Source organism: Grus americana, chromosome 1 (genome assembly GCF_028858705.1).
Source record: "Grus americana isolate bGruAme1 chromosome 1, bGruAme1.mat, whole genome shotgun sequence".
NCBI lineage: Eukaryota > Metazoa > Chordata > Aves > Gruiformes > Gruidae > Grus > Grus americana.
Genome location: NC_072852.1, coordinates 146,736,028 through 146,761,138, shown reverse-complemented (window position 1 = coordinate 146,761,138; position 25,111 = coordinate 146,736,028). Strand labels below are relative to the sequence as shown.

The 25,111-nt window shown below is 39.3% G+C and overlaps 1 protein-coding gene across 3 annotated transcripts in view; it reads left to right on the top strand.

Annotated features, from left to right (window-relative positions):
• CNGA3 (cyclic nucleotide gated channel subunit alpha 3) overlaps positions 1 to 25,111 on the top strand; it is a 38,426-nt gene that overhangs the window by 1,964 nt on the left and 11,351 nt on the right. For 2 of the 3 annotated variants that reach the window (XM_054849557.1, XM_054849548.1), the window contains exons 2-4: positions 8,678 to 8,809; positions 16,641 to 16,757; positions 19,489 to 19,668. In XM_054849557.1, the coding sequence (XP_054705532.1) occupies positions 8,709 to 8,809; positions 16,641 to 16,757; positions 19,489 to 19,668 (398 nt within the window). In that variant the 5' untranslated portion in view covers positions 8,678 to 8,708. The remainder of the gene's footprint in view (positions 1 to 8,677; positions 8,810 to 16,640; positions 16,758 to 19,488; positions 19,669 to 25,111) is intronic. The other variant, XM_054849566.1, reaches the window with a different exon arrangement.

Below are 25,111 nucleotides of genomic sequence, written 5' to 3'. Positions count from 1 at the left end.
AGTTTACATAAAAGTGGGCTGGGAGTGACGTTGAATGGGTAACATTCATGTGGATGCATGTGCACATGTGTAAACATATATATATATTTTATAGATATTCAGAAATGTAAACCTGCTGCATTTTAGCTGTATTCATGCCCTTGTTATGTTCACTTTTAAGACTTACCTTGGCAAATTAATGCACTGACATAAATGTTGGCAGAACTAGCAAATTTTAGACAGTGGTTACAGAAGCCTTGCACAGAGCTTATTTGCTGTATAGAAACATGGATACCTGTATCATGTTTACCTGTACTTGCAGCAGAAAGAACACGATGTGACTTGGTTGTCCAGTCAACTGTAATTTGTAATTTACTGTGTTTTAATTTACAATGTTGTGTTCAATATACACAGCTAGTTTCTCCTGAACACTTTCCAGTCTAAAAAATAATGCATTCATAGAAAATGGTCTGCAAAAAAATTTAGTAGCTCTTAGAAAACGGAACTGCATTACTAATAATCATAGAATCGTAGAATGGTTTGGGTTGGAAGGGACCTCAAAGATCACCTAGTTCCAACCCCCCTGCCATGGGCAGGGACACCCTCCACTAGACCAGGTTGCCCAAAGCCCCATCCAACCTGGCCTTGAACACTTCCAGGGAGGGGGCATCCACAGCCTCTCTGGGAAACCTGGTCCAGTGTCTCATTGCCCTCACAGTAAAGAATTTCTTCCTAATATCTAATCTAAATCGACCCTCCTTCAGCTTAAACCCATTGCCCCTTGTCCTGTCACTACACTCCCTGATAAACAGTCCCTCTCCATCTTTCCTGTAGGCCCCTTCAGGTACTGGAAGGCTGCTAGAAGGTGTCCCCAGAGCCTTCTCTTCTCCAGGCTGAACAACCCCAACTCTCTCAGTCTGTCTGCATAGGAGAGGTGCTCCAGCCCTCTGATCATCTTTGTGGCCCTCCTCTGGACTTGCTCCAACGGCTCCATATAATTCATAGATATAGAAGGGAAACTCAGTCCAAATCAATTTTTTAAAAGATTATTTTGCTACTACAAGGTGCCAGGGACTCAACCATCAAATGGATGAAGGATAATCATATGCATTTTCTTCTAAAACTATAAATTATACATATATGAATAAGCAGTGTTGTGTGTGCACATCCTGGCATACCTGTGAGAGTTAAGGTATTTGTTTGACATCTTTAGTACTGAGGTTACTAGGCTATGCATATAAATTATGTGCATTTTCAGGAGATATCAGTGCCCACAGACTATGAAAAATGCAATAAGATGTAGTGGAGAATAATAAAATTTGAAAAGCGTACTTTTAAAAGAGATCATGGGATTTAGGAGTTGTTGATTTAAACTGTTATACATAATGACTCACGAGGGTTAGGTGGTGCAACCTGCTTATTATTTTTTCAGCCCCTTGGACTTGATCCAGTAGCCTTTATACAAAGCTGATTTCCATGAGAGTGTGCCAGAGTTAAATCTGCAGGTTAATTTACAAACCTCCAAATAATTGAAGAAAAATGTTGCACCTTGTCTACAAATCACATAGTTGCTCAAAGATCCAGTGTCCAGTCTTTGAAGTCCATTCGTTGCTTGTACTGGTTGATAGATTGGAACTGCAGACTCAAGCAAAACACATACAACATACCTAACGTACAGCTGAACTACAACTATTACGAAGTGATGTAACAAGGATCATGTAGGTGGAGGTCAAATCCCAAAATAAATCCCAAAGCCTTACCAGGGTTGAACCTGAGAGGCTATGTGAGGATTTGGAACATGTATTAACTAAAATGATGTGATCCTATGGAGCTTATCACCGCTTCCATAGCAATAAGTAAAATGTTGAAAGCCTGAAGAACAACAGTGTATTACCAACTGCACAAATACATAAAATCCATTATAAAATCATATGTGAAGTCACCTTTTACTTTGTGACAGTAATACATATTTCCCCTTGAAAAGCTGGGTTTGTTGTTTGTGTTTTTTAATTCTGCCATATTTTCTGTGTGTAGTCCTTTTAATCTAAAAAATAAGCTTTAAGAATATGAAGTGGTGGTATAAACAGCTTGATCTGCCATCATTACTTGATAAACAGCTATGTTTACTTCATATCAGAAGTATTAATATTTGTTTTGTTAACAATTCTGAATTAAGTTAGGGTGAGTTAACATATTCTACCCAAAAGGAACAGCTAGAGTAGCCCAAATGTGAACTCTGATTGCTCTTGAGAAGAAGACTAGAGGAATTCAAACTTCTTTCACAGATGTTTGAAAGGCTACACAGTTCATTTTGGTGGCTTAGCTGATAGCCAGCAACTTCCTACATTTGATATAATTTGCAATATTTAAATGTGTACCTGTGTGTTGGCTTTTTTTTTTGCTACTGAGCGCATGCAAAATTATCTGAAACCTAGGCCACGAGGCTGCTCAGAGGCCTTGACTGTGTTCGGATTGCAGTGGGTGCTGAAAACAGGCATTCCTGCTGCTGCTCTGGTATGTGTTCTGAGAGCACTGCAAACCCATCAGAAAGTTTGTGTGAGCACAACCCATAAGCTATTGGTAGGAGGCTCTGGAGAAAGGGGGGAAACTGGTTTTGGCTTGCTTAAATTGAAGCAGACTTGAGAGGTTTCTCATTTTTGAAGTGCAGCTCCTAAGCGCAACGCGATTTGCTGCAAATGGGTGAATAGACTTGAGAAAGGGGGGAGTTATGGCTGTGAACTGGCTGCCACCTCCTTTTGGCCTGGAGTTACATGCCCAGTTATTTTCAGTCTCCCATTTTAGCTTCAGTCATTTCATATCGGCTGGCATATGTAGCTTCCTTCTCAGTGTCTTATTCCTGGGTCCCAAATTTTCTGTGTGCCTTTTTGTGTGTAGGAAATCACTGGATGGTAGAGCTCCTAAAATTTAGGTACGGCAGCCTTCGTACCTCTAGTTCTAAGTCTGTAATGTTATAAAGAGATAAATAGAACCTGATTTTCAAAATTAGGAAATGCTTATGTGAATCTGAAGTTTTCATATGTTACTTGAAATCGTATTTGTTGTCAAACAGCTGGCTGTCTTGAAAAAACAGATCTTTTATACCAGACAGTGCATATAAAATAATTTAACACAAAACATCCGTTGCTATTGAATCCAAAAAGGAAGAGGATAAGAGAGTACATGAACTATTTGCATTTGGAGTAGGGAGAGCTATCACTAACATATAATTTGTTACATTTGTAGTAGGATAATACATCTTTCTTGTTTAGCTCTAGTTTCAGTCTCAATGATTTATGCACTGAAAAGCAATATTCTTGAGTGCGGAATTATTATTCATCCCTTTCAGGTCAGTACAATTTGTAGCAAGGAAAGAAATACTAAGTGAGAAAGCATGTTAAAATTTTGCTTAAGTCATTGGTAAAGATGTCAATCTTTCAAGAGCTAGGATTGTTTCACATAAGTTTTATTTCGCCGACACTGGATAATTCTTCAACCTGAGGCAGTTTTTGTTTTCCACAGTTTGACTTGGTGTGCTTAAAGATAAGTCACTGAGTTCCAGAAAATTACAAATTACAAGGATAATTTAAGGGTCCAGTTCTCCAATTTGGTTGCCTAAAAGTGGATAACTAGATTCAGGCTCAGAGGACTATCGATCTGTCTGTCTGTCTCTCTCCTTACATCGCTTTTGAGTTAAATACCTGTTTTAAGTGCCTAACAAAGATTTATCAGACTTGTCAGCCTTTAGGTATCCAAGTTTTACCCTCAGTGTAATTACTAGCTTTAAATATTCAGAGCAGAGAGTGTACTTCAAAGATAAGAGAGGTTTTATAAAAGGCAGACACCTACTTGGATGGGGCACAGGTGCCCAGGGGCTGTGGGGGGGGCTGCAGGGGGCCCTGTGAGGAGCGGCCGGGGCTGCCTGTGCCGGACACAGCTGGTTCCAGCTGGCTCCAACCCACCCACTGCAGGGCATGGCTGAGGCCCACAGCCAAGATGGTTGCGCCTTGCAGGGAAAATGTATTTAAGAAAGGGTAGAATGCCGCACAGGCAGTGTGTGAGGAGTGAGAGGGGAAAAAGAAACGTGAGAAACAGCTCTGCAGACACTGAGGTCAGCGAAGAAGGAGGGGAGGTGTTGTTCCAGGCGCCAGAGCAGAGATTCCCCTGCAGCGCATGAAGAGGACCATGCTGGAGCAGATATCCGCTGTGGAGGACCCTACAGTGGAGCACGTAGATATTTCCTGAAGAAACTGCAGCCAGTGGAGAGGATCCCATGCAGGAACAAGTTCTCCTGACAGGAACCATGGCCCATGGAGAACCCACACTGGAGCAGGTTTATCCTGAAGGACTGCAGCCCATGGAGTGGACCCACACTGGAACAGTTTGTGAAGGACTGCAGCCTGTGGGAAGGGCCCACACTGGAGCAGGGGAACAGTGTGAGGGGGAAGAAACATAAGAGAGGAACCACTATGGACTGACTGCAACCCCCCATTCTCCACCTCCTGCACTGCTGGGTGGGGTGGAGGAGGTGGAGGAGTTGGGCTTGCAGGAGTGAAGTTGGATCTGGGGAAAAAAGAGGAGGGGAGATGGTTTTGTCTGTTTCTTACCGTCCAACTCGATTTTGATTGGCAATGAATTAAATTAATTTTCTCCAATTTGAGTCTGTTTTGCGTGTGAGGTCAGCTTTGTATTTCAAACCACGGTTCAGAGTGGTATGGTGGGTTGGCCTTGGCTGGCTGACAGACACCCACCCAGCCGCTCTCTCAATCCCCGTCCTCAGCAGTCCAAGGGGAGAAAGTAAGGTGAGAAAGCTCGTGGATCAAGCTAAGGACGGGAAGGTCACTCACCAATTTTGCCTACATATTTTTATTTGATAGCTTCTTATTCTTTGCCTTTCTAAGACAAGCAAGTCCTGTTTTTCTTTCTCTCCCATTTCTATGTCCTTCGTCATTCTTGTCATGCTTTTATTCTGCAGTATATTTCTGTTTAAGAGAAGGATTAATAGTGTTCCAGATAAGTCCACACTGCTGTTTCATGGAGCAGTTTTAGTGTTCTTTGTGTTGTTAAGACTTTCCATGTATACATTGTTAGCTGTTGTGTCAGCAAGCCCGTCCTGCACTGACCAGGGAATTTCACTGAGCTGTATGTATGTAGTGTTCAGGTTTCCTTTCTGAGACCATATGGTTAATTGGGAAGCACATAAGGTAGTAGTTTACATGCTTTTTTCACCAATATTCATTGATTTCCATTTGCCAACATTGCACATCACTAGCCATCAAATTGAGAAATTGATCTAATTGATGTGGGTCACCCTGAAGTTCCTTGCACTCCTCTTTTGTTTCTCCTGACCATTGTACTTTTTGCCATCCTGAGATCTTCTTGTCTCACTGCTCTTTCTTTTCATCAGCATAATTAATGAGATGTTTTCCTGTGGAACCCTGAGGAATATTGTTCTTAAACTTTTACAGTGGTGAAGGTGACCATTTAATTCCGTTCTTGCCTTCTGTCTTCTAAGGAGGCAGTTTTTCATCCAGAATAGTGTTGGGTTTCGTATCCTATGACTTGTTTTGTTTCTTTATTGGCATAGCTTTTGCAAGTCTATATAAGGTATACGACTGTTTCTGTATTCAGTGCTCTGCTGGCATACTCAAACCATTCCAGGAGATTATGAATATATAATTCCAGTATCTGTTAGTAGTGTCTAATTCCAGACTAGTAATATCTAATTTCAGGAGACTAGTAACATCTGGAGAAGCCATTTCAGTTTGAAGTTTAAAGAAATACTGTACTTCATGGGTTTTGACCAAACTTTCAGGAACTGATGCAGAAATGACAGCTCTGGAAATCCACCTACAGTGTTTGAAATTAGAAAGACATTGTTCACTACTCTCCAGGTTCAAATGCAATGGTCTTTTCAGTGAGATACTACATGTTGTTGGTAGCAAATTATTTACATCATCCCTGGACTTCAGAAGGTTTTTATTATCTTGTACTTTTACTGTTTTTTAAGAGTTATTTTGTTGGAGATTATAAACCAGGTGACCCTTGTTTAAGAACTGCTGTAGATAGACATCAATCTGATTGTCAGTCACCAGAACTACTGACAGGGTTATTGTTGTGTTAGGTGGCAGAACTAGTCAAGATCTTAACTCAGTACTAACTTTGTGTTGGAAATACATCCCGAAAAAAAAGTTAATACTTTGTTACTTATCTTATGAGTCATTCTGTTTTTCCCACTATCAAGCTTTTAAAATCTTGCATTAGAATAAAGTGGAAGTTTAATGAGGGTGCATGGGGAATACATGATGCTGTTCAGTGGAAGAGTGACAATTTATCCCTCCCTTCTGCAATGTGATAGAGAGTTCTATTTTGATTTAAAAACCCAATAAAATTATTTGGCTAAGCTTTATAGGAGAGCAGGGTCTATATAGAGCAGTAAAATCCAAGCAGCTCATGCCACTTTGCTCTTAAAAGTTATCTTTCATGAGACTTAGTATAGCTCAAAGCAGTGGAAATGAAATAGGCAGCAAGAGCAACTATTAGTAGGAAGAAGCAATGTGCTACTGTGCTTTACTTTCTGTATATGCACAGCAATTTGTCAGCAGGAGGCATGCTGCTCTATTTTTAAATGAAGTGGCTGTGACACCCTAGCTACTACATCGTAGCCTCCTCTTGTAACTTCAAGCCTGTGCACTGAGACAGAGAGTAAATTGTAGGCTACTTTTGCAGATTTTGCTAAGCTTTACTTTGAAGAAATCAGTAATAACAGAAGGAAAATGACATTTCCTTCTTACGTTGAATTATTCTCAAATTAATATATGAGAAATGGGAGTTACTTTAATACTCACTGTTATGGCAAAATAAATGTTCTAATCACCTAAGCACTATTGCATGTCATCTATCTAATTCTGTGTTACAAAGTAAGAAGTAGTAATTATAACTAAAAAAATGATTTATGAAAAATTTTCCTGGAGATGAGTTATTTTGGCATCATACCTATTTTGAAACCTATTCATTTGGCTGGTTAATTTATTAATAACAGTGCTTGTCTCTCAAAGGCTGAATCATTTTAAATAAATCATATTGATTGATATTTATAATGGATATACATAAATAGTTTGGCAGATGTTTTCCAAACAGGCAAAATTGATTCATTCTGTGAGACTGCTGCACTTAACATTGTTATACATAGTTATGTTTTTAGCATAAATTATCTGCACTTTACGAATTAATTCTTCTGAGCGAACATTCAAATCTGAGAGTGGGTTGAAAGATCCCTCTTTATTTTTTTATATCAATGTGTCATAGAAGTGCCCATTTTTCCCCCAGTAAAGCTTAAGTTAACTAGTATGTACAGGGTTCAGTTTAAGGTGAGACACAGTTATACATCAGTTGATCTGCATGGAGGTAAAATTAGTAATGGGAAATACTAACCAGATTTTCAGGTGTTAAATGATGCCCAAGGGGTATTTCTAGACTAATTTCATTATTTCTGGATAAAAAAATAAGTTAATATATTTTATATTTTGAAATATATTAAATAATTTTAAAAGTTTTACATGATTCCCTTTAGTTCGGGAGTTGAGTGGAGGGTAAGTTGGGTATCTGGTTTTTAAGAAACTGGATGTGTAACATAGACCTAATCACGGATTGTGAGTTGCTTCAGGAATAATTCAGGGCAGAATGTTAGTTTCTGTAAGATCTGTATTTCATTTACTGCTAAAGCTGAATGTTGTATGGTCAGTGAGAGAGAGGAGAAAAAGCAACAGTAGATGGTCTGAGGTAGTTGAATGATCCCAAGAGAATTTCATTCTGGTCATATCTGAAACAAAGAAAGTTCCTGCGTGGAGTTTCAAAACTAAAAAAAAAAAATTTAAAAAAAAAATTTGCAAAAGTCAAAGCTTTCACTGAAAAGCTTTTGGTCCCTCATTTTTAAGACACTTGTGTTGTGTCTTAAAATCTCTTTTGCAGGTGAAAGATGTGATATGAGTTTGGTAAGGCATTGAAGGCCAAATCAGGAATTTAGGTCAATATCCTAAATCCTGTAGGAGCTAGGCTGCTAAATATCTTAACAGAGCTTGTCTTGAAGCAGTATAATAAAAATGACATATGGAAATAAATGGAAAAAAACCCTTAGTTTGTGTTTACTGCAGAGTTTAGATAATATAGAATTAATGCATGACATATATTAAGCTGAGGGATACATTCCATTAATTATCTGCTTGGTTAATACGCATTTTCAGAATGAAAAACTTCATCATAAAATAGATAAAATTAGCACAAGGGGATCAACTTAAAATGGAATGGGTTGTCCTAGCACATGTGTCACCTAGCTTTTTTGGTTGGCTTTCTAACAGTAACCTTCTTTTAATGAGATTTTATATGCAATTTCACCATGGATAATAGGTATGACAGTGTAGGTATTCAGAAAGCCCAGAGACTAAAAAGAATATAGTGTCATGTAACCCTTTTCTTTGGTTGTGATGAATTTTCTTTGTTACACATTTATTAGCACTTTTTTCTGTCTAGTGCAAATAAATCAAGAAACAGGTATCATATTGTGTGTTTAAGTATCACTGGCTTTTCTTCAAAAGGTTGAATTTGCGTTTTGCTGTTCCATTGGTTTAATAAATTGCTCTTTTTAAGTACTGAGCACATTTCTTTTGCGGCCTTCACAAAATGTTTTTTTTTCCCGTTTCAGGTGTCATTTAGATGTTGATATGTAAAGCAAAATGGCAAAAATCAACACCCAGCACTCCTACCCTGGTATGCACAGACTGTCTGTCAGAACTACCAATGAAGATATTGAAAGGCTTGAAAATGGCTGTATCAGGTAATATGTTCTTTTCATCACAGTCAAGAGGACAGATTGCTGCGTAATTTGCGGCACTCCTCTAGTTCTGCGTTATAGGAGTGTTTTATCATGATATTGTTGACTCAGTGCACTTAACTGACTTAATAATGTATATTCAAAGTACAGAAGAGACAGCAACAGGAAGGTTGTCACGGCTTGCAGTTTTGGAACCAGAATCTGTATTACCTCAGGAAGAAATCCCATTTTCACGTCAGTGGGAAATACACCAACTCAATAAGGAGAAACCTCTTTCTCAAGTCGCCATGCAGATAGCAGGGTCTGTGCTTCCCACAGAGTCTGTGGGATTTGGAAAGAAAAGGATCCTCCCAGTGCCATACAGTGAAAAGCCTCAGGAAGTTTTTTTTTTTAAAGTAGCCTCTGCAAATCACCTAGTTCCTGTGATAGGGAACATTTGTGGTGTATAAAGAATATCAGCATTTTTGTACTGGCTTTTCAGAGCCTCGCACTGTACAATGGAACCATAACAGTTCCTTTACATTCACTTTTTTCTGTTTTGATAGTTTTAAAGTGTCCGTTTAAAATGTGCCAGTGAGCTTGCACTTGCATTTTACACAGTACCAGTCATTTGTCTCTGCTGGGCCTGCAGGGAAGTGTCTGATGATCCACAGCACCTGTATTGACTGGAAAAAATGTTCTGCTTTTGGATTGTTATGGTCAACCATCTCAGCTATGTGGACCTTGTCAGATTGTTTCTTGCTATTCAAAAGCGTACCCAGACTAGAGCACTCAAAATCCTGCTGGGCTGATAGGACTGCCTGCGTTATGATAATTTTGGATTGCATACCCCTAGCATCTAGCATGGATGGGATCCCTGTCCTGTTTGAAGTGATCTTTTTTTTTTCTTTCTTTCTGCTTTGCTTACATGTCATGTAGGTGTGCCTACCCTAGTAAAAATGGAGCTGCTTTTATTCTGCACACTATGGCTTGCTTGACTTAGTTGTACCGTTCCATGGTCTCCTTAGGGATATTTGCAAGAGCCATGTCCCTTTGTCTCCATTTACAGTGATACCTCAGAAACAGGGAAAACACAGAACAAAAGGAGCCTCTTCCCTTTCTTTTTTTTTTTTTAATGTCCTTTTTGTAGAGGATATCAATGATTGGCAGGTCATAGAATGGAGTTACTGGCAGGGATGTGAGAGTGTGGTTATAAAGGTTTAAATGTAGAATTAAATCACTGCAGTCATCTGCAGTTCCAGAGGCAATGACTTGCGTATGACAGATAGAAGGACTGAAACATGAATTGCACTTTATCATGGTGGTGATGGTCTTGAAGAACGATTTATTTAAAAGAAAGTTTGCTGTTATCAGCGTTAATTACAGGAGTTCATAGATGAGTAGAAAGATCCACTCTCACTCTGTAAAAGAGATCTCATATTTAAGGTTTTTGGATTGCTGAAGCGATTGCTACTAAATATAGACAATACCTTTGTAATACCATTCAAAGAATTCTAATACCATTTTTTAAATTCAGATTTGGTTTAGAATATGTCCATACCAAAAGATAGATCCCATCCAAAATTTTAGCTCTTCTTTGTCTTGTAGCAAAATATACAACTATAGACATTGGGAAAAAAACAGTTTTTCTAGAGTAGCAGCATTTCTCCTTTGCCTTTATCTTCCTCCAACCCTTGTTGGCTATAGTTCAAGCAATTAAGCACATTACTTAGTTCTCCATGAAGTCAGTGGGTGTTAAATTTATGCTTACTGCTAAGGATGTGCTTAAATGCTTTTCTGCTGTGGAATGAAGTATTATCAAGGAAAAGCATTTACTGAAACAGTTAACAGAAAGCTGCTGGTGATCTTTAAACTGTCATTCTCTATGATGCTAGAGTACGTGATTCATGTGCCCATATTCTTTTAGTGTAGTGTGCTATAAAGTTGGTCCATTTCAAAAATCAACAAAACAAAAAATAACAAATGAGTCTTCATTTTTAAAATCCAGCCTCTGTATAGAAACAGCTCGAATAGGAGAGACAGCACATTAGCTTATAGACACAGTTTGGCTATCTACAAGTTGGAAGTAGGATTCAGCTGTGGCTCGTAGACATCTGGATTTCAGTGTATTTCTGTGAGTAGGTGTCTATAAGTTCTTGCTGTCATCAGTGGAGATGTAGTCAGTACCAATAGTGGCGCCTAGGGGACTGTTCGGCTTACCCTGAAGTTGAATAACTCTTCAGGCTCGTTTGGCTGTGTTGATTATGAGAGGTATTTAGTTGCCTAAAATAGGCATCTAAAGCTATTTGAGATACCATGGAGTATCTGAAGCATTTAGTTGGGGCTAGTGGATATGAGGTAAGACCTGTGTGCTCTGGAGAGGTCAGATAAAGTATTTTGAGGTGTTCCAAATGGTACTGGACTGCTATATTGAGGCAACTGGATCAAGCCCTAGGATGACAATTGAATATAATGGGAACTCAGATACTCGGCTTATATTAGACACCCTAATTTAGATCACTGCCATCTGGAGACAAATCCTGCCCTTGAAGTCTGGCTCATAGTCATTACTCAAAAGGGCTTCAGCAATTCCTGTTTAACTGATCAGAACTTTGAAACAATTACTACTAAATTAAAATTCTGGGTTATTTGCATACATTTTAGGCGAAAATGGTCTTCTAGAGTTTGCTTGAAGGTCTTTGTGCAAATTTAGAGCCAAATTAAGTCAAGGCAAGGGACAGGTACAGAGCAGGTGCTGATGTAAATATCCTTTCCAGAGCTTACTCCACTAGATATCTCAGAAGCATGGGAATAAATTGGTCTTTAGAGAGCTGACGAGGCATGGAGCAGAAACCTCAGTGTCAGTGAGTTTTCTCTAAGATACAGTGACATTGCTACCCCCATAGAAATAAAATATTTTTCAGCATAACCCGAGGAGGCACAATCATCTGCTGATGTTTCTGCTTTGTAACCTGCTCTCTATTTCTTGGCACACTGTATATTCTCTTCTCATGTTGATTTCAGACCGTGTAACACCCTGGGATAGTAATGGCAGTGGTTACTGTTTTGCTGCAGATACCAAACAAGCTTACGGAGTTCAGATGGGAATGAGTCTATCTTAAAATAAAAATAAAGTAAAAACTATGCTACGTACATTGAAGGTGTTACATCAAAAGCTCCATCTGTAACTGTCCCTCTGCATCAATATAAAGCCAGCTGACAAATAAGGCCTCTTGTATTATCTGAACAGGGTTGAGGAAAGTCAGGAATGAGTATATGATTTTTGTAATAGGGACTTACGATAATGGAAGGAAGATTTCATTTTAGATTTAGACTTTTGATTTGCATTTGTGTTGGGTTTGCGTGGCAAGGTTTTGGTAGTGGGGGGGCGGGGGGGGGCTACAGGGGTGGCTTCTGTGAGAAGCTGCTAGAAGCTCCCCCTGTGTCTGACAGAGCCAATGCCAGCCAGCTCCAAGATGGACCTGCCACTGGCCAAGGCCGAGCCTATCAGCGCCTCTGTGATAACATATTTAAGAAGAAAAAAAACAGTTAGGGAGAGCTTTTGCAGTAGGAGAGAGGAGTGAGAAGATGTAAGAAACTCTGCAGACACCCAGGTCAGTGCAGAAGGAGGGGGAGGAGGTGCTCTAGGCGCCGGAGCAGAGATCCCCCTGCAGCCCGTGGTGAAGACCATGGTGAGGCAGGCTGTCCTCCTGCAGCCCATGGAGGAAGGATGAGGGGGTGTAGAGATTCCACCTGCAGCCCGTGGATGACCCCACGCTGGAGCAGGTGGAGGCACCTGAAGGAGGCTGTGACCCTGTGGGAAGCCCACGCTGGAGCAAGCTCCTGGCAGGACCTGTGGACCATGGAGAGAGGAGCCCACGCCAGGGCAGGTTTGCTGGCAGAACTTGTGACTCCGTGGGGGACCCCACGCTGGAGCAGTTTGCTCCTGAAGGTCTGCACCCCGTGGGAGAGAACAGGCTGGAGCAGTTCATGAAGGACTGTAGCCCGTGAGAGGGACTCCATGCTGGAGCAGGGGAACAACGAGAGGAGTCCTCCCCCTGAGGATGAAGGAGCAGCAGAAACACCGTGTGATGAACTGACCGTAACCCCCATTCCCCATCCCCCTGTGCCGCTGAGGGGGGAGGAGGTTGAAGCCAGGAGTGAAGTTGAGCCTGGGAAGATGGGAGGGGTGGGGGGAGGTGTTTTAAGATTTGGTTTTCTTTCTCATTCCTCTACTCTGTTTTGCTTAGTAATAAATTAGATGAATTTCCTCTCTCAGTTCAGTCTGTTTTGCTCGTGACGATAATTAGTGAGTGATCTCGACCCATAAGCTTTCTGTTATACTTTTTTCTCCCCTGTCTAGTGAACGAGGGGAGTGATAGAGCGGCTCTGGTGGGCACCTGGCCTCCAGGCAGGGTCAACGCACCACAGCATTTGTGTGAATTGAAGTGGAATACATTTGTGATTGCTGTATTTGTAAAAGCGAAATGCAAGCAATTTAGTAATGTTTCCAAAAATTATTTTGGTTTTCCTGAGTTGTCTACACATGTTGTATCTATAACTATTTTGTAACCTGAATTTATTTACAAATTGTTATATTTAGTTATAGCATAAACCTAGAAATTCTTGATGCACATATAGAGTAATCAGATAATTGTTTTTTAAAAAATCAAGCAACCCAAGTAAAAATATAGACTTCAAAATTTCGCTAGTTGAGATCATAATCCACCCAATTTGATTCCAGCAGTTGAGTCTGAGAGTTTTGCCTTTTTATTCCTACAGAATACAAATTTTTCAGTGAGTGTGTCTGATCACTTATTTGTAAGAATCTGACCAGACAGTAATTTCAATAATATGAAATTTTTAATTTGTTTTATGGTACTCTGGATTAGATTGGAAGGTGTTCAGATCAGGTCACATTAAGCATGCCAGTTTCCTTCACCTAGATTAAAACATTTATTCAACATACTTCTGGCTCCGGACACCAAAAGCCATACCCTGGATTGACAACTTTGGGTTGTAGAGGGTGCCGTTAACTGCTCTGTAGCTACTGCTAGCAAGAGGACAGACAGTTGGTAAAGCTCTCACTGTTAGAGACACACATGAGTGCATCTGTGTAGGGACAGTGGAGCACAGTTTTCCGCACTGCTGAGGAGTATGGAGGTGATGATCATGCGCGCGAAGCACTTGACAGATGATGTACTTAGCAAGTATGACTCTGTGCTGATAAGTGGAGCTGGTAGGGCAGAATTGCTTTTCATACCCGATCCAGCTTGTTTAGAGCTCACTCAGCTCTCTCTGCACTATTCTGCACTGCCTTCCTAGGCATTTACTCAAAATCAAGCTGTGCTCTTCATTCTTAGCCTTTTATTTATTGTCAGCAGACGCCCAAGCACAACAATGTCAGTAATAAAGGAGACTGGGACTAAAAAAAGTTTGCAAAAAAGAAATAAGAAGAGTAGTTAACAGTGCATTTTGGATAGCAATTTTCAACTCCTGCTTGGCTCTTGTTCTCACTGATAAACTAGCACACATATCAAAATAGAACATTGCATTTCAGTCTGCTTACAGAGGCTAATACAATTGAAATAGATCTCCTTCTGAGACTTCAGAAAAAGTCTGATTGGCCTGATTTCCTGCGCTTGGCCTCTGTGTGGGTTTTTCTTAGACTGATAAAGAATGCACTCTCATATTCTTTTTTTCTTTTTTAAATTCGACTTGGAAGGATACCTAGAGTATTTTAATCCATGTTTACTTTGTTTTCAGTATCTAAGTCACTAGCTTATTTTGTGACCCTTATATTTAATTACGTATATTTAGAGCAAACATAATAACTTCATGTACAGTCACTAAAAGCAGTTGAGTTACTGCAACTTAGTGAGATACTCCTCATCAGAATCACTGATTGAACACAGACTTCTAATCTATCCAAATGTGAAATAAAAAATACTGGCTTAAGCCTCCATGAAAGGCTATCTATTTCTGCAAAATACAATTTTTTTTTTCATATCTGAATTGTGACACTTTAAGTTATTTTCTAAGAACTGCCAGTATCTTCTTTTAAAAATGTGTTTTCAGGGCTCAGAAATAGTAATAATTGGTAAGTAAGAACAGAAGTAGCAGTATTAGAATTTATTGCTGTCTAAGATCACACAAAGTATATGTTTTTCTGTAAAAAGGAATAAAAGGACTTAAAACTAGCCATAGCAGTGCAGTCTGAAAGACTGACTAGTCCAGTATCCTTTCTCCAGCAGGTCTGTAGGCAGATGCTTCAGGAAAAAGAAAAAATAATGGGCACACTGCAAGTATCTGCAACATACTTTGCTCTGCTACTCTCCCAGCATCCAGCTCAGGAGACTGCTTGAGCTGAAGGCAGGCTCTGTGTATCTGGTAATCCGTCATGCATTTCTGTTCCATGAGTTTGTTCCTTCTTTCCTTGAAGCCATGTTAACTTTGGCATCCACAATATTTTCAGCACCTACAACATCAACTAGGTCATAAAAGGGTTTTTTTTTTTCTTTAATATTAAGAAGTGTCTGTTGGTGTCTACTTATTAGAAGAGAAGAAGAAAGCAGTTAACAAGTTGAGAATTCCGGGAGTGGCAGGACCTATCTTTTTAAGCATGGTTCTTTGTGTAGAAATAATAAAGTTCTAATTCTCAGCTGTGAGTACACAAAAAATTGAGTTGCTAATTATCCTTTTGTGAGCATTCAAAATGCTGTTGCCAGTTCTTATGAAGATACTGCAAATATCATTACAGTCAGTGTTTGCCTGGCAATACAGATTAGCAGAGTCATGTGAGAGTTCTTGTTTGCATTACAAAGGGGGAAAAAAGTGATCCTTAATGGATGTGACAAAGTCTTGTAAAAGTGACTACTAAAGAATGAAAAACACAGAGAAAACCCTAGGAGTTTTATAAAAAAATCCAGAGTGAGTCCAGGTTCCAGTGAAGTCAATTTCGAAACTTCATTACTGAAAGATGAGGCTAAAATTTCATCTATTTTTCTCAAATGCTAATCATTTCAGTGCTAATAAGTAGTCTTACAATTACGGGAACTCATGGGAGTTGGCAGACACTGCACGTAGCTTAACGTTATAATCGGTATGTGCTGTTGTGTGCAGCTGGGCTGTTGTAGTGTTTTCCGTACGTGGCAATAGCGCGAGGTGCCTCCTCTCATCGCTGCCAGAGCAGCTCTGAAGATCTGTAGTCTGTTTTGCTCTGCAGTAGGTGAAGTTTCAGTTATGAAGGGAGCAGCATTAGGCCTGCAGTTGTGCAGCTGGTGGCAACAAGCTGGTAAGATCAGCAGTGGTGCTGCTCAGGACTAACTACTGTAAAATCACCATTTTCCTTTTCAATCCAAGCAAGAGCGAAAGCAAAAAGAGATGCGTATTTGCTTTTGGGTCATAAAAAGGAACTGCACTGGTAGAAATTCCAGATCGTTATACCCAGACAACATCTAGGAGAACAACATTGAAAAAAGCAGTGGGCAGTCACGTTAAAGACCCCTGAGGATGAACTCCATGTTGAAGGAAAGCTGCTGATGCCTTACAGGAGGTGTTAGAGTAGAAAACATGCTTCCCATAATTGTGTATCTGCACACCAGAGTAGTACTGACCAGTAAGGAATCAGCTTCTGAGCTTGCTGGAACAGATGGCAGAGCCCCCACTGACTTCATCTCGTACTGGATGGCTCCAGAAAAGCAGGAATATAGGCTTAGCTCTATGTTTATCAAATGTATGCCATATTACTAGGAAGAGAATAATTTGATGCATTGTTTCCTGATGTGAAAGAATCAGATGGGGGGAAGTCTGCTGGAGGCTGTATGGAATTCTTAAGAAAAATTTGCTTTTGCAGAACCCATTCACTGTGTGAGGATGCGTCTTCAGAACTGCAGAGAGTCATTTCTGTGGAAGGAAGACATCTATCTGAATCCCAGACGAGCTCATTCACAGGCAGGGGAGCAATGGCAAGGTAACGTGCTAACTAATACCATTTCCAGTATTAAGTTTAACTTGTTGAAAGAGACTGATCACAATTTGGAGGGAAGGTAAGAAGAACCATCAGTTTCCCAAGAAAATGGATGGAGTCCAGCTGAAGAAAGTCTATAAAAAATAACAGAAGCTGCTTTTGACCTCGATTCTGAACTCATCACTTATTGCTAATAAAAACCTTAGTAGAATCCTAGAGATGCTGAATGAGCTCACACAAATTAGTCAGAATTAAAAAAAATAATATCATTTTTACATGATCAGATCTGAAAATGTATTGAATGCTGAGTGAGGTCAGTCTGTGAAGTAGATGGGTAAGAGTTTGGTTCTGGCTGATAGCTGATGCAGTGTTTGTTTCCTGTCAAATAAGACATAATTATTGTTCCCTTCTTGGTAGATGGCTCTGGCAAGGGAGGAGACAGGGGCTCTGGTGCTGGGACTGCAAGAGTTTCTCTCAGTTTTTAGAATCCAGTTATGTTTATAATGGATTGGGAGCTTTAATGAGCAAAATTCAAGTCAACCATTTGCTTAAGTCATTTACTTTACTGGAACTTAAACGTAAACCTGAAGTGCAGCTTCAAAAAATTATTGTGTCTGCTTTAAATATTTCCAGCTGACACTGCAGAGCTCTGTCTTCAGATACCATTGTTACACACAATACAGACCATACTCAGTTTAAGCACAGTGTATTTCAAAGAGTAAAGAAAAAAATTATTATAAAACTAGAGTGTTGTTTACACTTCAGCCTTTTGGATAATGAAGAATAAACTTGTATTTCCCTGTTTGGTTGTCAGATAGTGACACCACTGTGTGTAGATTACAAAGTACAAGAAGTTGGTTTTAGGTGGAAAATATTTATAGGTGTGTGTTCTGTGTAACCATAAAGCACATGAATATATAAACTAATATTGAGAACTCCCTTTTTAATCTTTGTCTATATTGTTCTTTACCCTTTTTCAGGATAGTTTGAATTACACATCTGTGTAGCTACAGTTACTTATGCTCTGAATATACAAGGAAGCCTGTGATGAAAACACAAATTCTTAGCAATTTAAGTAATGTTTACATAACGTGCCTCTTGAATGCACATTCTCAAGGACCTAAGTCAACAGCATCTGATGGACTTCACTATCTTACTTCAAGATATAAAGAACAAAAAAGTGAAAATATATAGCATGGCAGAAATCTGAAAATTCTACTTTGTTCAAAGAGAGAGGCTCCCAATCTTATTTGGTAAAATCTGTTTGCTCCTTAACCAACAGGTCTCATCAAAATGCTTCATTTTGTAACGTAAGTAAGAACATCCATATAAGTAGTTTTCCATACCACTCCTTATGTGAAAGCTGAGTTCTGCTCAAAGAGAAAAGTTCTGTAGCTTAATTTTATGCAGCGTTTTTTGAATAGAGTGAGGAATCTATTAAATAATCTCAGACTTTGATGTGGAGCTTTGCTTTTCTTTTGTGTTCTTGCTAGGCTTTGAATTGTTTTACTTGTTGGAAATTTAGATGATTTATATGATGCTATCTTGGTACAGCACAAAAGAACTAGAAGTATCTTTTTCTAATTTCTGATATATGATATTATTCCTGCCTTTTTTGTCCTTTTTATTGCAGGGTAAGAAAACCTGGGCAAGATCTATGAGGAGGTGTAGTTAGGCACTTGAGAACCGCAATCAAGAGGCAGATGTACTTTACCATAAGATTTAAAATGTTGATATCAACCTCTTTGTGGATTCTGAGCATATGTAATACTAACTGATGCAGAGAGAATGTAAAGAGATTTCCTTGAGTATCCCAAGGTCTCTGTTAGAAGTTAAGCATTGTTCAGGATTTCGTTGTACTGTCGTCAAGGCCAAAGTTTGGGAAACCTGACTGAACACCACTTTTGTCCGAACTAGACTGCTGATAGGAAATAATACCATATATTGTGTGGGTAATAAATATTATCACTTTTGTAGATTTCAATCTCTATTATTTTCATTTTTTCAGAAACATATTTCCTTTTGGCCTTTGACAGAAAATATTGTAAGGATTCGTAATGTGAATTAGTGGGTAAAGAAAAAGATACATGATACCAATGATAAAATAATTACATTGTCATGATTTTTTGCTTATTTCAGTGCTCTGCTAGAAATTTAGGATGGAGAAATAGTGCTTCCTATGCGGTAGGCAGGTTTATATTTGATAGACAATTAATATGTCTGCAGACAGACATTCAAATCACAGGGAAAGTGGCTGAATTTTTATCATTCCTTATTTCAAAGTCCATCCTCCCTCACCAACTATTCAGCTTTTGTTTCCACTGTGTGTACCAGCCCTCGAGCATGTGATCCTGTGAGTATTTTTTATTTCCTAATTCTGTCAGTCCAGATTTCCCCCATTATCACATAATGTCAGACATTTGTCAGACCTCAACTGCCCTACCCCAACCACTTGGTTTGCCCCCACTTGGCAAGAATATTCTTCTGTTGCTCCTGTGGTGCTGGTACAGTGGACTAGGAACTGATGTGTGAAACACTTTCCCAATCCACTGCAAAAGGTGATGTATTAAATTGTGGGAAGTGACTGGGTTCATACAGTTAATTCATCAAGTTTAATTTCATGGCAGGTGGAGAAGTGGAGAAAAATCCTCCTGGGCTACTGTTTGCGGGGATGTTTTAACCCATCTGATGTTCTTGTCTGGTTCAGTCAATGTCGTATGTCTGTTCCACGCAGGCTATCACGATTTGTCGTATCTGTGAGGTCATGGGCTGCAAGACATTTGCACCATGAAGACCAAAGACCTGATTCTTTCCTAGAGCGGTTCCGAGGGCCAGAGCTCATAGAGGTGTCCAGTAGGCAAAGTAATATCCGCTCCTTTCTGGGTATCCGTGAGCGGCCTGGGGGAGTAAACAGGTAAGAAGATGTGTTTATACTTTAAAGGAAGACGACTGAGGTTATGGTATTTTCTTGGTGATTAGGATGTAAGTTTTATTTTAAGAAGAGGGTAAGGAGCTTAGCATGGGAGATGAACAGAGTATCTAATGCTGCCGAGGAATCTTTGCATAACTGAAGTGTTACGGCTTTCAGCAGACTTTCTCTTTCCCACTCAAACGCACTGTGGCAAAGATCGTCAAGAAAAGGATTTTGATTATGCTGCTTCGGACAGAATGGTTTCTCAGAACTGGAATTTTAGCATATGCTACTTGATGTTGCTAAACTCCTCTTTATTGAGAATGAATGCAATTTTTATATCAAGAATTTAGAATGTTGGTAGTTGTGGCTTTTCAGGACATTAATGTTATGCACATTATCTGCGAGTGTTAGGAAACTCCAAACAAGCAGTTGTGCAAAATGTGTCATTGCTTTGTTATACCTACTCAGGAGTTTAGCTGCTAACGTTACAGAAGGCTTCTGATGCAGGAATGAGAAAATCTTTTGGCTGCTGACTTATTAGCGTATACTCAGTCTAGGGTATGGAAGGCATTATATTAATGTCTTATGTTAATTTTTTTCCTATAAAACAACAGAGGCTTGCCAGAGAAACCTTTATGTGTTTACAGTCTTTTGACTTGATGAGTTATTATTACTTTATAAATATATGATACAATGTTTTAAATTTAACTCCAGTTAAAGAGGAAAATAAAGTCCCAAGACAAAAGTTGACTTTCTGTTTGGCATTATGCTTTGAAGCATAGACTCCCATATTTTTGTGCATAGTTAAAGATTGGTAGGTAAGCAAGTAATAGGTTGATTTGTTTCAAAATCTCAGCTAGTCATTCAGATTAAAGCAAGAGTCTTTGAAGGGCTACGCATGACACAGGTTACCTTGATTTATGGTGGTCCAGCACAGTCTTATTATCTTCACTTGATCTACTCCTTAGAAATTCAGCTCAAAAGCATATTTTGTTGAATTAGCCAGATTGTTGTCTGATTTTTCAGACATCTGCATCAGTAGCAACTGCAGATTTGAAGTAATTAGAGAGGACAACATTGATCCTGGGCCAACAAACCTCTGTATAAGGCTATTAGAAGTGAATTTGGGAGCATCCATCCTTGCCTTCTCAGTTTTACACTGTTGCCACATGACAGCAGCTCCCAGTTGTTCTATCATGAAGGCTTAATTCTGCAGCAATGATGCTTGTTACTTATCCACAAGCCTTGGCACTGGATCTGTGAAGAAGACTTGAAAGGATTGAAGAAAGCTTGAAATAGTAGCCAAATGAGTCCAGGGCTAAGAATAGTGAGATGCATGTTGCCATGCACTAATACGCCTGAGAACAAGCTTCAGACATCAGATGTGGTCACAAATGTGTATGCTAAGCACATGGTAAAAAGAAACTGGTGCCTTGAAATAGTTATGCAATAGTTATCACTGCAGTCAAAGTTGACCTTCCTAATCTTATCAGTGCATATGTGAGAAGCTAGTAAGTCAGTCCGTCATGTTGGTAAACACGTGTATGAAATACCAGCAGTCTTTACACTCTTTAATGTGTTTTATTTAACTTGCGGCAGTCACTGGCCCTTGGCCAGGTTTAACGTCAACTATAGCAACAACACCAACGAAGAGTAAGTACTGGTAACTTCCAAACATCTTTCTACTACTAGCTCCTTCTCTTTTTCCCTTTCCAGCCTAGTAGCATTTGTAGTATAAAGTCCTTATCTCTTCCTAAGCCTTTCCTAAGAATATAGTTTAATTCTAAAGGAAGATCTAGTTTTCTTAGTATGAGAAGCATCCTTCCTGCTCCCTGTGAACTTCTTTTTGTCTGAAGTTACCCTTACCGCTCAAGGGGTGAATTGATTAAACATTTAGTCCCTACCTCCTCTAGTTCAGCTGGCTGATTTTGCTGCATTGCCAATTGATTTATTAATTCTTCAGTTTTTAAATGAGATTCATGTATTAATTTCCTAATAGTGATTTTCCTCTTTTGACATCCTAGTTCCTTTTTGCAAATCAAGTGCCCCAAAAATTTCAGGTTGTCAAATGAGAAGTGGATACTGATCAGGGTACCAAGAAAAGATGCATGTGTGCAATCTAAATGAAAACTAGCTGTCTTTATAAAATGTGTGTTTCAGTTCAGCAGATATTGTTCGTGTAGATGTATAGAGAGTGACAGGTACCATAACAAGGCTTGCATTGCAACAGAAGCTCTGACACAAGCTGTCCTTTGGAGTCTATTTTATATATTCGACAAGCTATTTCAGTGTGTTACACCAAAGAGAAATCTCTTGAAAAGGTGAAGAGCTCCTGTAATTTAAGATCACCTAACCCCAATGTTTGTTGCATGTCTTAGACCACAGCTGAGGATGTATCTGCTCTGTGGCATCCAGCAGCAGACCTGTTCTCACACATGATGATAGTTAATTTTTTTTCATTGCTTTCCAGATGAAAACAACAATTAAAAATAATCAGAACAGCTTCTGATTGTGTCAGAAATAGTTTTAGGAAACTCTTGGGTTTTTCTGCAAATAGTTCCATCATGGACTAGCTCAAACTGTACATTTTAAATGATGCTGCAAAACCTTTGTGCACATACCTGAACAAGAGGTCTTCCTGCTCCTGAAGCAACGTTTTGGTTTGGTTTGCTTAAGTTTTATTAAAAAGGGAAATCGATGTGCAGTCAACAGTGACAGAGATGTGCAGAATTTTATTTAGATTGGTATAAAAAAGTACTAAAAGCCTGGAGCCTAGCCTGCTAGTCAGAGCCCAAAGGACTGATTAGGATGGAAATACTGCTTTCTTACTCTGTTTCTGACAATGACTCATGTACCTTGGGCAAAACTTTAATCCTTCAAATGTCTCATTATTTTTAAATGAAGACAGCACCTGTCTGTCTACCTGCCTGACAGTCTGAAACATACTTGATTTTCAAAGTACTTGACTGTTGAGAAATGCAAATGCTTGACTCATTCAAAGACTATGACGGTGTTTTTATAGGGGCTGATGAAGACATGGTTTCTAAGTCTGAAGATGCCTGCTCCTTTTAACGTGCTGGAAACACAGAGTGGATGCCACTGTATTGCTGTGAAAGAGAACAGACACAAACAACTCGTTTATTAGTTACTGGATTCCAGTTTACTCAGTAGCACTGATAAAGAAGAAAAGATGCAGGTCTTTTTGAAGTTTTGGGTTTTTCATTATGTTAAAGACCTAAGACTGCCTGCCCTTGGGGAACTGTAGGTGATGATTTCAAGTCTTTGGTTATGGCCAGCCTTTTCCTCTGAGTAACTTCCACTGTCAGACTACAAGTAGATGAGAGTATGGTAACTTGAGAGTTACCACTATAGAGAGGTGAACAGAGGTCACAGAAATGGAAGAATCTTACTTATGAAAGATACCTGTAGTTGACAGATGAGTTTATAGGACATCTCAGGCCAGAGAAAAAGAAGTATTGGCTTAGATGCTATGTGACATAATGTTTTTTCTCATTTTTAAAACAAAAAGTAGGAGGAAGTTGGAATTGTCAAAATAGTCTCTCCAAAGTTCACCACCACTGAGACTTTTTGACTGATTCTCTTTCTCAACCTACTTTTCCCCGCATAACAACATCCGCAAATGTACAGTGGCCCTACCCTTTGAAAATTATGTTTACTCCTAGTTCTTCCTTTCTGGTAAGAATGCCAGACATTTGAAGTATTAAGGAGCTATGTTAATGCTAACAACAGCAACTGTGAATTGGCCTTTAGATCAGGCACCATACATGGTAATGAGCAGTGAAATCCTGACATGTTTTTTAAATACAAAAGAGTTTTTGGGGCAGATTTGAAAGAGAAGCCATAAAAGTCCAGGGAGGTCAGAGGCAGAGAAATAAATCCTCGAGCGGCACTTCCCACTGCTGTGTAGAAATCAGCCTTGGTAGATGAAAAACTGTTTCTTTGCGATGCATGTATAAATAGAAGATCAGTCAACCCAAAGGCTCTTTTCTCCTCCAGTTATGCTCCCTTGCAGTGTATAATTTTAAAGGTTTCAATGGTCGGCTTGGTAGGTATTTCCCTGGACACGGAGGAGTGCAGGAACTCAGAATTTTTAGCAAATGAGTCTGGGCTTTTCTGAATTACATTGTGGTGCTGCACAACTTATGGAACTATGGAAGTGTCTAAGGGTAAGAATTGGAATAGGTGCTCATTGCTGATAGGTGAAAGCTACTACTAGGCCTATTATATTTATCTTAAGATTGGTGACTGTTGTCTTCTCCCTTGGAGTGCTTCTTTCTGCCTGTAACAAGCACATTCATAGACAGGACTGCCATTCACATTGTAGACTTTTTCTGATCTGAGTAATATGAGCAAATATGCATGAAAAGCGCAAGTGAGCTCACTAAACTTTTTACCTGTTGATCCAAATCCTGTAAGCAGCACTTTTTCAACTGTTATTATGTATTCTGCCTTTGCTGTGGGATGTTGCTGTCATTGAACTAATTTGTCCTTTATTGACACCAGTGCAAGGGGAGAATCAGACCCAGTCTTGGCAGTTCAGAGGAGAACACGAAGCTCCCATTGGAGCAGGAGTCCATGGCTTTCATCCAAACCAGACCTTATGTGTAGAGAGTTATGTTTATATATGCATTATTCACATACACTGTAGTGTCAGGAACATTTAGGCTTTTCTGTCTAACTAATGTGGACACTTTCTGCTTCAAGGAATAAAGAAATTTCAAATACATAACAGGGAAATCTCAGCTGACAGATTTTCTGCTTGTGCAAATGCGTGCGGTTCTTCAGCTTACATGATTCTTGACCAATGCATGTAGCAAATTTAGCTTTAAGATTAAGTGTTGACAGAATCTCAGGAAAGACATTAACTTTCTGCAGTTTTGAAGAGGATGCATAGGCCTGTCTGCATAAGTTAACACAGTTCAAGATTTTTCTGTTCAGACAAACCTAAGAATGGCGGAAGTCAGATCCATCTTTATATCTGGCTTATCACATTCTAATGTGATAAAGGCTGTACATACATGAAGAGTATGAAAATCCGTATCTGGAATTAAATCTCGCAGCTTGGATCTGGGCTGGATACTATGGAATGATAGGATATCATTATGTTAAACAGTCCATATTTTACTTTATTGAAAGAAAAAGCAATTAATAAACACAGGTACAATCGTGATTCCATTAAGTCTAGGAAACATTCCCATTGATTTTAGGAAGGATGGAACTTCATGCTTAATTCTCAGCCTTTGAATACATTAGCAATCAAATACAGGCAGAGCAACTTGGGCATGGCTTCTCTGACCAAACATAGACACCTGCATCTGAACCAGGCAACCCATTCTTCCTTTACAGTTGATGGAAAGAAAAAAATGCTTTTAGGGCACAAGTCACCTTGTACATATGGACTATGAAATATGGACTATCTTGT